The sequence below is a fragment of the Heterocephalus glaber genome, unplaced genomic scaffold (genome assembly GCF_053883595.1).
Source record: "Heterocephalus glaber isolate CG9 unplaced genomic scaffold, H.glaber_assembly_v1.0 deba00000676, whole genome shotgun sequence".
NCBI classification, from domain to species: Eukaryota; Metazoa; Chordata; class Mammalia; order Rodentia; family Bathyergidae; genus Heterocephalus; species Heterocephalus glaber.
Window position 1 is genome coordinate 13,181,774 of NW_028258156.1, and position 13,328 is coordinate 13,195,101.

Consider the following 13,328-nt stretch of genomic DNA (forward strand, 5'->3'; position numbering starts at 1 on the left):
TTCAATGTAAATTTATATAATTAAATCATATTAATACTAAGCTGTAACATATCTCATAAGTAAAAAAAAAAACTGTGGTCGAAAATAGTATAAAAATCTAGATTTAAACCTATGACTCTGCATTAAGGGCAGCAGCTCTTGGTGAAAAGTTTGGGAAATTTCTTTGTAGTCATTCTTCCAGCAAGTGGAATGACCCTACCCCCTTAACCATTTGCTGGATAGGAGATAGGAGGAAAAGAATTTCTTTTTTCTTTAATTAATTTTATTGGTACAATTTAGATATAGATAACGATGGCACTCATCATAAGGAAGATAATTTAACCCATTCTGAAATAGCAAACAAGTGTTTAAACCTCTTGTTTCTCAAGATGGTACAGTACAAGGAAAAACAGTATGTCACAAGTACTACAAGTGACTTCCACAGAAAAGGCATTTCCCCCCTCAATATTTAACTTTATAATTCAAACATATAGAAAAGTTGAACAAAGTGAGCCATACACACACACACACATTCTAGATTCTACAACTATTAATGTTTTGCTATATTTACTTTATTCCCTATCTGTCCATCTCTCCATATAATTTACTTTTTGGGCATATTTCAAAGAAGGCTGCAGAAATTATTTTGAGTTTTTAATGCAACCGGGACAGTGATTATGTTGTAATGGCTAGGATAATTTAATATTAATAATGTTCAAGGTTTAAATTCTTTGTGTGTGTAAAATGGCTAAAAACCAGAAAGATACGTGAAATACCATGAGTTTTCCTGAGAAAAACACATTCAAATGTCCTAAGACTAACAACAGACTAATACTAATTACAGAACATGGACTGTCACAAAGATGAGCCATTTTAGCTAGCGTGCTGCATTAATCTCAGCAATCTGGGAGACTGAGGCAGGAGGATCAAAAGTTCAAGCCCAGCTCGGGTAACTTAGTGATGTAGTGAGACCATGTCTCAAAATAAAAAGAATAAAAAAAGCTGGGGATGTTGCTCAGGGAGAAAGCCTTGGATTCAGTCTCCAGTGGGGTTGAGGGTGGGTGGGATGGGTGGGCGTTTTATAGAGACTCTCTGAATAATACAATTTGACTCTTAACTTACTGTATTTTTTTCTAAGCTACGAGAAAACTATAACCCCTTTCACTACAGGCATGAATGACGGTGGGACTTCATGTGTGTAGGAGGAAGACTTTTAAGTTCTTAGAATTAACAGATGTTCAGACAAAAGTTACATTAGAAAAATAACTGTTTTGTGTTGCATTATAATTTGAATATCATTATCCTCCTACAATTTAATAGCCTAGTTTTGTTTTACTCTGTGAGCAATCATTGTATGCACGCCTGTCCAATTCTTAGAAAAGCCTCTTTGTGCAGCAAGCGCTGACTTCTTCCTAAAAGTACTTATGGTGTGTAAGACAACAGAGGTCACAAATGTGAGCAAAATGGGCTCCTGAGAATGTTTCCCCAAATCTTGGGAGGAAACTGTTCAGGAGAGTGGCCATGTGGGGGTGGGATATTTTTTTAATCTGACAGGGTATTTTTTGATTGTTACATTTTAAAAACAATTTTTAAAATTTTATTAGTATGTTTGCAATTCATGCAGTTTACAATCATCTTGGGGAGTGGTTAAATGTTTGTTACATTAAAGGGGAGCCAGTGCTATTGGGACTTAGGTACAAAAAAATTAAAGACTGTACAAAGCACAAAGCTTCACTGCTCAATGGAGCACTTTCCTCCTAAGTGTGGGAGGAGCATCTCAGCTGAAAGAAATGGCCTGGACCTGCTACTGCATTCAATCTCCGCACTGAGATTTTGTTTCTTTGCTTGTTTTTGGTGGTACTGGGGAGAGAACCCCAGTCCTGTGCATGTGGAGCAAGCAGTGAACTGCTGGGCTAAATCCCAGCCTTCTCATTTTATTTTTAGACAAAGCATTGCTAAATTGTCCAGGCTGGCCTCAAACTTGTAATCCTCCTACCCCAGCCTCCCAAGTGGCTGGGATTACAAGTATAGGGTCCCACACCTGGACACAGTGAAGCGTAAGATTTTAGTCTCTGTCTGTGTAAGGTTGTGCATAATTTTCTTCTAATTTCTTACCGTGAGCACATGCACTCTTTTTATTACTTAAAGACTCCCCCGCCTCCCACGGAGGACCAGCAGTAGAGAAGGCTAACAAGAGGTACTGGTATTTTTCTATTTACGGCTTTCCTTTTCTTTCACAGGTGACGGGTGAGAAACCGGCAGTTACCTTCTTTGACTAAGCTGTCGGTGAAGAGGCTGGTGAGGATGGTGGCAGGAAGGGTGCCGTTACCCAGCAGGATCCCGGACAGCATCGCCAACTTTGTCTGCTCTGTTTCGGAAAAGGCTTTAAGGAAGAGGAGAAGCTGCGGGTCAAACAAAAGAAACCATGTCTATAAAGCAAGGGACCAAAGTTGGAGAGCACCAAGCAGAGTGCACACCCAGCTATCCAGGGACACGCACACGTCTAGTTACCTACGCGTCCTCTCGGAAGCAACGTTACTAGACACTGCGCCATTACTGTGTTCACTCATACATGGCTGTGAGTATTTAAGGAAAGAAAGGACACGTGGAGAAGAGTGTGTAGCATTTACATGGAGCACATATAAGGGATGACCAAAAGACATGGTGAATGTTAAAGAATGGTGAAATTAAAGCTCTTCTAGTAAAACACACTGCCAACAATGGGGTGTGTGTGTTACAAGCGAGGGGGAGTATTTTAAGAGTGATTAATGGCAATGTGTTTTTCATTGTAATACGTTTTTAAATATATATATATATTTTTTTTTGAGACAGGGTCTCACTATGTAGTTCAGGCTGGTCTCGAACACGTGGTGATCTTCCTGCCTCAGCCTTAAATATTTAAACATTCATCTTATTTTCTGATCCTATCACATACATGAAAAAGGGTAAGAATACACAACGCGCATAATGATTTCTGCAATAAACTGATTTTCACATGTTTTTCAGTTATGGTGATATACCCCCAGGTGTAACTGTCTTTTTTTGGGCGGGGGAGGGGATAGAATTCTCATGGCAAGAAAACAAAACCAAGGCCCAAACCACCGCCATCATCGACAACAAAACAGCAAAGAATCCATGGTGTTTTGGACATCCTATATTCACTTTCCTGAGCTCACAGGATATAACAATGTTCAGAGTAAGAATGCTGAAATAGGAAAAGGTTTTTTAAGTTCTTGATTTTTTAAAAATACTTAGATCCAAAACATGCCATTTATTGATGTCACAGTGTCACCACCACCCTTGGTGATGAGGGCAGTGCAACACGCGCAGTCAAGGAAGCTCTAACCAGGCTGTGGTCTTGCAGTGTGGGCTCGACACAGTAATTCTGGCCTAAGAGTGAGTGGGGGTGGGGGGTGTTGCTTGGGTCTTCTGGGTCCCTGTGTTCCAATCCTTCTGCCCAGTAGTGAAGGGAACCAAAAAGGGGCAACTCTAGAAGGTCTGAATGGGCGCCAAAAGCAAATGGGATTACTTTGCATTTTGAATGTTAAGAGTGATCGGACTTGTGGGTCACCCTCTGTTTTCCTAATTCTCCCCTGCTATGTGCTTTGACTATGTGCTTTTTCTCCATTCTATCACTTCTTAAGCATGGTACTACTGCGTTCTCCTGGGATGATAATTACTCAATACAGGGACCTGCTGGTCTTTTCATCATTTGGCACCAATGAAAAGTCACCAGCATCAATACAGACTTAGGTATTTACATGTTAATGACATGATTCTTCTGGTAACCGTGAGGTAGGTAGGGCAGTATTAATGTACTATCCCCCAACAGCTGAAGAATCATTACAGGAAGGTTGTGTGACTGTCTAAATATTTACATTATGAATAAGTGGCAGAACTAGGATGAACACAGTCCAGCTGACTTTCATCTATACTTATTAAATTTTCAACAAATTAAAAATTCCCTAAGAGCCGGGAGTGAAAGAGTGAGAGTAACACAGATCAAAGCTCCACAGAGCGTCAGGAGCACATTAAAAGAGCGCTCATTCATTTAAAAAATCTATTTAATCATGCATAATAATTTTAAATAATCACTGTTCAATGGATCAATATTATAATCATGTTGTTCAACAGAGATGGCTCTAAAATATAGAAACACGATACAAAAGAAATCCTTCTCAACAGCTTTATTCAATACATGAATAAATAGCTAGGGGCATTTTCAAGGTTCACATGAGCTGAGAAGTGGAAACATAAGTGGTAATAGTAGAGAAAATGTTTATTTGAACTTTTACAACATTTTTCTATTTTTATTTATTTATTCAAGTACTTGTTATTTTCTGAGCCCTAGGCAGGTGAGTGAACAATTTTCCCCCATTTAAAATCTTTCCATATAAAAATTAGTATATGGTTTCTGAGTGAGATCACATAATGTAGTATAATATAAAGATGTGAAAAATACCCTGTAATCAAACTCCCTTAGAATTAACATTATTAAGTTTGATCTGCGTTCTTCCAGAGTTTCTTTTTTGGTACTGGGGATCGAACTCCAGACCTTGTGCTTCCAAGACAGGTGCTGGAACCACTGCGCTAAATCCCCAGCCCTCTTCCAGATTTGTAAGTGCACAAATATATCTACACATACATATGCTTTTATATTATAATACACTGATAGAAGTAAAAACTTGTTGGGGACTTCCAGGAAAATGGCAGAGTGGTAAGCAGCAAGAAGTAAAAACTTGTTGAGTGAACCAGATACACTTCTGATCACACTTTCTGTGCATGAACATCTACAACAGTGCTATGACATAGTTTGAATGTCACCCAAGGATTTGCATATTGAAATTTAATTCCCATTGTGAGATATTAAGAGGGAAAGAACTTAATGCGACTATAATATACAGCGGTGGGGCCTTCAGGAAGTGATTAGGGTTAGACAGTCACAACTGAATCCTGGGTGCTTGGTATGAAGGAGAGAGACCAGGAGAGACCAGAAGCTATACATGTACATACGCATTCCCCATCTCCTGCCATGAGATGCCCTGAGTGAATACAGGACTCTGCCAGCAAGAACCTCAACCTGGGACCGGCAGCACTCAACCTTGGACTGGCAGAACCATGCGCTGAAATAAATTTATTTTCTTCATAACTCACCCAGCCTATGCTATTTTGTTAGTGGCTACAGAAAATGCACTAATATAAATAGCTTCAATCCCTAATTAAAGGCAAGAAAGCAGGAACAAAGAAATTACCTCGATCAAGGTCAAACTACTACTAAAGTTGTTGCTCTGCACCTTGCTTTTTCATTTAATTTCTATTTTTTTTTTGAGAAAGGGTCTCACTTTGTCATTTAGGCTGGGCTTGAACTCACTATGTGAGACTGGCCTCAAACTAGCGGGAATTCTCCTGCTTTAGCTTCCTGAGTGCTGAGATTACAGGCAGGTACTACCACACCCTTCATTTAATTTATTATGGGCATTCCTCCTTATCAATTCTTGTAGCTGAGCCTCATTCTTACAAGACTGCTTAATGTTCCTTCCAATATATGGATAATCTATAACCAGTGTCCCCTCAATGAACACTTAAGTTATTTCTCAATTCTGTGATAAACATCTTTATACATATAGCTTTACATTATACCTACTGTTCATGAATATCTGGAATCTCTAGTTTTCATTTTAAGCTCTGTGATATTTAAGATCATAATCTGTAAAACTATTCCTATTAAACAAAGCACTGTCTCACATTAAATATTAATGAAAAAAAAGCCCAGGAAAATCACATACTTCTTCCTTTGGCATTTAGCTAATGCTTTGTCACACTAAATCATTTATTTAACAAGCTTTTATTTAAAACTCATAATGTCCCCAGCACTCCTGGACTATCACTGTGAGTGTGTACCCTTCTATTCCACCACTTTAAACAGGCAGGCATTACAATTCAATTTCTTACCTTTTTCATTTCATCTTCAAACGCCTTTTCCAAATACTTGTATCTCCTGATGAGTTTATTGAAGACCTAAGCATAAAACAGAAAATATTATGTAAACAACTTAAAAATCCATAGAAGTGTAGAAGTCATCTTAATTACTATAATAACAAAGTATAAACATATTCATAGAGAGATATAAAGGCTGTAAGCATTTTAAAGGTGTTCCTATGATTTAGGCAAAAAATAAAATCAAGACCATCTAAAGGATGAAACTAATTCACTGAAGAAAAGAACAGGTAGAGAAACCAAAAATAATGTTGATGAAAATAAAAATGAATAGGATTTTTAATGTGTGAGACACAGAGACTGAAAATAATAACTAAAATACAGGGGTCATATTCACGTAGATGGAGACACACTCGGGAAGAGAGCACTTTCAGGCAGATCATACTCTAAGTGGGTGTCAAACATGTTGTTCACAGATGAGTAAAAATACTACTGGACTAACAATAAAGATTACTGGCCTCATGCCCAGGATGTGCTGCTGTGACAATTAAATTCTAGACTGTATGAAAGTTGAATTTTTAATTTAAATGAACATCTTGTAAATATTTTTAATACCTGTGGAAATGCTTTCTGAATATAGTTCCTTTCTCTTATATCCAAATGAATTACTCCTACCAATTTTTGGTGAATTTCTTAATGCAATTAAGATGGAGCTCAGAAGTAAAAGTTATACTAGTCCTTTGTGGGAAAAGAATAATGAAGTAGGCAGGGAATTGATATGAAGTAAAAAACAAAATTGCATTAAAATCCTACACATTTGATTTCCAACTGACACCAGCACTTACTTGTTTCTTTAAGTGATTATTAATAGGAAAAATAATTCTCTTTATCCAAGAATGATTATCTAAATACCCACAGGTAAATGTCTATGTAAGAGAACAAAAGTCATCGTTTTTACAAAAGCATTTTCCAATGAGCCAACAGCTTTTATGATTTATCTTCCCTCAAATATCCTTCCCATTTATGTAATCTCTCTCTGCTTGATGGCCTCATTCACCAGGTTTTTCTGTCAATCTGTAAGTATTCAAAGATTTTTTGTTTTTGTTTTTTTGGTACCAGGGATCAAACTCAGGTCCTTAGTATTCAATGATTTTTAAACTCAAGCAAGGTATCAAATTGTTTTCTCTTTCAAATACCTATAATCCAAATGAAAAATAAAATCATTTGTAAGAAGAAACCATTCAATTTAGATATAATGAAGAGGCAAACTTCATTATCTTTTTGTTTATAGAAATAGCTGTACTGATTTTTTTTTTCTAGGTCTTCTTTTCTTTCCTTCCAATGGAATTCAAATAATGAATAATATACCTTTGTCTGTATTAATTTGGCCCTGAAAAAATTCTATGTGGAAGGTAAGAGCCACTATTATTTGGCAGACCTGGCAATGGCTACTAAGTATTCAGATTCACGATCTGAATTTAGAAATTGTGATACCTTGTGAACTGCCCTTATCTAATACACAAAAAGATGACTGCAACAATTAAAAGCATCAGCTTCTGAACTGAGGGTATTTACTTCAGTATACTCCTTCTCACAGTGTTTACAGTTATTACATACTACCAGAAACAAAGATTTTCAGAGGATAGATTAGAATCTGGCCCACTCAATTCTGTCTACTTAATCTTTTGTACCATTTAAAAGTATTTCCTCTGGGCATGGTGGCACACACCTACAATCCCAGCACTTGGGAAGGCTGGGGCAGGAGGATCACTGTGAGTCTGAGGCCAGCCTGAATTATATAATGAGACCCTGTCTCAAAAATAAAATTCTTAGTTTTTGTGTCAATTTCTTAAATATAAAAAAGGGAAAAGAAATCTTTGCTAAAATAGCATATAATTAAAAATGTCTAAAGTTTAAATTGTTAATGGCTTTATATCCCAAATTACTTGCCTTCATATGCCTTGCACATTTTAATAACTGAAGGAAAGACAGTCTCTAGCATCTGAAATTTTACCACTTAGCAGTGGTTAATTCCTATGGCCTTTCCCATCTCATGTACCGAAATGAGTATGCAAGAAGATTTGTGAACCCGGGGCTTGCTCATTTCATGGTTTAGCTGAGAATAACTGATGTTAGACCACAGGAACATGCCAACCCTACTCTAGCTGGGTATAATGAATGCACTTATGCTCAGCTTTAAAAGGTAATGTCTAACATATTGTTCCATGTTACGTTCCGACCACTTCTAGTCCTTCATTAGGACTATTGAATACCTGATTATTTACCAAGAAAATGCATATAAAACAATCTGACTTTAGTAAGGATTTCTTTAGTACCAATGAGATCAAACATGTTTTCATATATGGGGGGGGGGTTTCTTTTGAAATGCCTGTATGTATCTGTTCCTTACAGATGGTCTTCATAACTTATTGTCTTGCAGTTTTCACTTAATCTAGATATGAACCTTTTATAGCTCTAACACAATACAAAACCCTCTTGCCTCTCTTTTTCATAGTTATACGGGAATCTTTATTAATACAAGTTGCCAAATTGTACTTAGTCTTCTATTGATTTTTTTTTTTGTTTTCTTCCTTTGCTACTTCAGCCAATGCTAAATGGCTATCAGCGTTTGTGGCATTTCACACATGTGTAAGCACAGCTACAGAATGATGTCTTAGAACTGAAACTGCTGAGCCAAAGGGAATGTGCAATCATGTTTTGAAAGACATTACTTTCCCTAAAGAGAGAACCAGTTCACTGTCCCACTGGACATTGCTGTGTGTACCTGGTGCCCTATATCCCTGACAGGTGAGTGGTTAAAAACAGTTTTATGTAGTGTTCAAGCCCGCTATTTTACTATGAAAGTAACTGAGTATCTTTTCATATGTTTAAGAGTTAGTTAACATCCTATTATAAAAGTGGGCTAGAGAGTTTTGTTTTCCTCAATCCTGTTCAACTGCTTCCCTTGTAAACCAATGGCAACCTCTTAATATCAGGCTCTACCTGAGCATAGTTTCGGATGGTTTCGTGATCTTCATTTGCTGAAAACACACAGTGGTTGGTCATCTTGGTCTTGTCACCGTCATCTATGCGTGTTCCTCCAGGGGCTGAAAAGAGAAAATTACATTTAGTGCAACAGCCAAAGGAGAAAAGCATTTGCAGAACACAGCACTTTCTGCATCCAGAAAAACAAGATGTGAACTATGAGTGTCAAAATTCCGGGGAATGTTCCTATGTAAATATATTACAGGTTGCTGTGTACTGATATTTCCAACATAATACAAACTGGTTGTTCTATTTCACATGCCAAACATAGCATATAACATTGTTGTTCCATATTCTTACATTCTCCCTATCCTATCATTATGAATCTGGTTATTTCCAAAGCATATCTTTAACTATGGAAGCTAAACAGCAACCATTATTCAGTAAATTTAATTCAATCAGTCTCAGCTCAATTCCTGATACTACTTGTGCTAGGACACAGTTTTTCGGGCTTGATAATGATTTGTCAGATTCCGCTTCACCCACCTATGAGATTGGTGAGATCTAATAGACCTCACTGGCTTCTACTCGGGTAGGTATTAAAACTGTTCCTTCTTCACAAACCCAGTTATCCATGCACTGTTGAACAGCATGTTCTCTGCCACTCTGCCATTTGTATTTGCTCATCCAACAGCTGCATTGGCTAGGAGAGTATTTTATTCTCCCTTATCTTTCTTCTTCATGGACTAAACTGACTAGAACAAATGATGCCTTTTTCTCTACAATTCAATTTTCCACATTCAAGGGCTTCACTTTTAAGTTTTCAATGTTGGCCTTTGTAAGCACTGATTGATTAGAAGGGCAGAATCAGAACACAAGGTATTTTTGTTTTGATTCTATTCCATTATAATTAGAGTAGAAGTTTTGAGCAGGTCAAGTCAAAGTAGTATCTTTCATATGCTTAACAAGTACTTGTAGCATACACACTCACACTAGCTACTGTGCTAGGCACCAAGGATACAACAATGATCCAAGCTGAAAAGGCACAAGTTATCTGTTCACCACCACTCTTTCTATTTACTTGTAAATTTAAGTGCCTTGATTTAACTTGTGATGTCAGATTTTCAGATGAAAAGGGTTATATATAGCCACCTTTGTTGCAAATAGAAGCAAATGAGAATTCAACTGAGTTACATTTTCCTTAGCTAGTGCATCTTCTATGGGCTTCAGACTCCAGCAGTTTTGGAAATAAATTAGTTTTTAGAGAAGTCAGTTCCTTCAGGAGTCTATTTTCATTCAATTAAGTTATGCATGAGATTTAATTAGCCCCTTTTAATGAACATATCACCTGGAACATAATTTTGAGATGATGATCTTCTAAAAACTCTGGGCTAATTACTCCTATCTGATAAAAATTACATAACTGCAAAGCATGATTTTGAAAGGGTAGTCTGTTCTCTTAAAAGGTAAGTTTTAAAATTTGCGTCCATTTACATAACACTTGTTATATATGTATTAATTATACTGTTATAACTTCCATTTAAAATTATTTTTTCCTGATATTGGAACTAAGGATTATTTGCCATTTCTAAATGGCAACTTTTCTTTAGGCTGGAGTAAAAGATAAAATATTTCTTGTAGCTATTATACCAAGGGGAAAACTGAAAGACCAATACAGTTGTTGATTCAAGAACAATTAAGAGAAGACAAATGTTTTATAGGTGTAAAGAAAACTCCTACATAGTTGATAAAGTGCTTATATTGAAAGAATATAGCTGGCTGGTTTCATCAATTACATGATAAACCTGTACCCAGTGGGCATCTTGAGCTATACCAAACAGACTGTTCTACCCTCTTCTTGGAAGTACAAAGTGTGAGGAATGAAACTTGGACTGCAGAAATTAATCTGCTGATCACGGCAGATAAAGCCCTGAGATAATCTGTGCAAGATGTACAGATAATTTACCACCTACTGAGGAGTGAGTCAAGTCCAGTGGCATCCAGAGAAGCAGGAGGGGGCCTAGAGGTCTGGTGAGAGGGGAGAAAGTACAACAGCTCAAGAATGACAGAAGGGTCGACAGGGCTGCCTGGAGGTCATTCTCCTGAAAACACTGCATATGGCTTTTGTACTTGACCTGGAATTATGTACAGTGGCAGTGAGTGATTTGTATCAACAGTAACAACAGAAGCAATTCAGTATGTAGTAAAAATCAGTGAACAGGGGCTTGGTACCAAATGGGACCACGTACCAAGAAAGAAGGAGCGATGGTTATGGCAAAGAGGGCCAAGGCTTTGTGCAGCCTGTACACTGCAGGAACTGTGCCATTAAGACATCCCTCATTCAGGCACACTCTGAAGTGAGCGTCTTCACCACTTCTGGGCTTCCCAAGCTCTATGTGAGACACAGTATTGTGTGAGTTGGGCCATGTGCCCGCGGTCGGAACTCCACCTCAGAAGCCTCAAGGTAGAAAACACCCTTCACCCAATCTAGACCCCTGGTGCTGGCCCGCAACTTCCACCGAAGCCCATACAAGGGGCTAAGGCCTACAGACTGGGGAAAGCCTATCTCGGGGGAGGCCTACAAAAATGGAGAATATACTTGAAGTAACAGCTCAGAAGAGCTTCCACCTCAAAAAGAAGATATCAATATACCTTTGTCTCAAAGTCAAAAGATGGTTTAAGTCGTTATTTCTCAATAAAAGGCACAGATTTTGGGCAGGGCATATTTGCACTGTGTTATTTTTGCTTTGTGTAGCAGAGCAGGAAGCACACCTGGGCCCTACTCCCAAGTCTTTGTAACAATTACATTTGCAAAGATCCCTCAAACAATTGAAAATTGCAGGCCCAGGAAAATCTGCCACTCCTAGTGATTTATGGCTACCACGGAAACTAATTATTAACAAGTAAGATCTAAGAATGTCCAGCACAGGAAAAATGGGTGGTTATGATGGCTACCAAACATTTGGAAGAGCTGTTTAATTCACTTAACTAGTATTCTGAAGCCTTCTTCCTGAACACCCCTGCTCTGCAATACACAACCTTTATTTTGCTGTCAGCAGCCTATAACAATCACCAATCTTCTATCTTTAATCCATCTATGTACAGTGTTCGCAGTTGAAAGGATTTTTTTAAAAACTAGGCATAATCTATATTTCTTAGCTAGTTTGTTATTTACAAGTGAAATGGCATTGACAAAACTTCTGAAAGTGGGGTGAGTTCAAAAGAAAAGCTACCCTGTGTCATGTAGGCTCATTAAGCACGTTGAAGAACCTAGACGACACAGTCACACTCTTCTGCAGAACTGCCACTTTCGTGGCCCCTCTATAAACATTTAAGGATTAGAAGCACATGGGACAGTGGCTTTCAGTTAGAGCAAAGTGGCAAACCGCACTGTTATGTCAGCAGAAACCCTTCAATTCTATGTCTTTATGAACCAGCAAACATTTTAAACCTACATTAATAGCATTCCAAGTTGTAACTGAGGTACAAACTGTAGACTCCTATTTGCATTTTTAAATCAACTCTAATAAATGGAAGCTTATAAAGATTCTATCTTATAAGGAGGCATGACAATAGAATTGAAATATACAAGAAGATGGTACAATGCATGGCTTACCCAGCATACTGCCAGCCACCAGGATGTCAAAGAGTGTGTCTGCATAGCGACGATAATCTAATCTTGAGCCTGTGGAGTCCAGAAATTTGGCTACAGCTTCAAGGTCATCACCAGCTTCATTAAGCCCCTGGACAAGTGTATCCCTGAAGACTGTGGGTTCGAATTTCTCTTTTTCATCTAAAATTTTAAAAAATCGTAAGATTACTTCTTTATGTACATATCACATTCCCCAAAGAGACTGACCATGTTCCCTTTGTTCACCATTGTTTCTTTGATAGAGTGATTATTCAGAAACTGAAGGATAATTTAAGTTTTTCCATCAGCTTTCCATGTTCCAAAACATCTTGTTTAAACATTTACCCAAGCAATAGTATATTCCTGTTCAAAGAGGCCACAGAAATAGTTTGACTCTCTAGCTCATAAGTAATAAAATTAATGGCTATTCATTTATGTCATTTGTAGGTTAGGGTCAATGTGAATTACTAACTCTAACCACCTGAGAAAAAACAGTGTAACAAGAAAGTTAAAATACTGTTTCATCCAAGATTGAGAAAGAAAACGACCAGAAAATCACCAAAGAATATAGGAGAAAATAAACATAAGCAAGGATTTACAGGGAGGAAATGAGGACTACCTGTCTTATAAGACAAATAATGCTAGCAAGTATGTCAGTATTTAGTAGGATACAGTATGAACTCTGTATGCATGTTCATGGTTTTGGAGCAGAGTCTCAGCTCTGTGCCTTCCTGGCCCCTTGACATTCTTACACAGCACTGAGGATTCCAAAGCGCTCTTTGTTCATAGAGATTAC

The 13,328-nt window shown here is 37.7% G+C and overlaps 1 protein-coding gene across 3 annotated transcripts in view; it reads right to left on the reverse strand.

Moving 5' to 3' along the window:
• Positions 1–13,328, reverse strand: part of Bzw2 (basic leucine zipper and W2 domains 2) — a 56,239-nt gene that overhangs the window by 19,730 nt on the left and 23,181 nt on the right. For all 3 annotated transcript variants that reach the window (XM_004839596.4, XM_004839597.4, XM_021254155.2), the window contains 4 exons: positions 12,518–12,694; positions 8,920–9,023; positions 5,932–5,997; positions 2,246–2,381 (listed from right to left, as the gene is read on the reverse strand). In XM_004839596.4, coding sequence (XP_004839653.1) covers positions 2,246–2,381; positions 5,932–5,997; positions 8,920–9,023; positions 12,518–12,694 — 483 coding nt within the window. The remainder of the gene's footprint in view (positions 1–2,245; positions 2,382–5,931; positions 5,998–8,919; positions 9,024–12,517; positions 12,695–13,328) is intronic.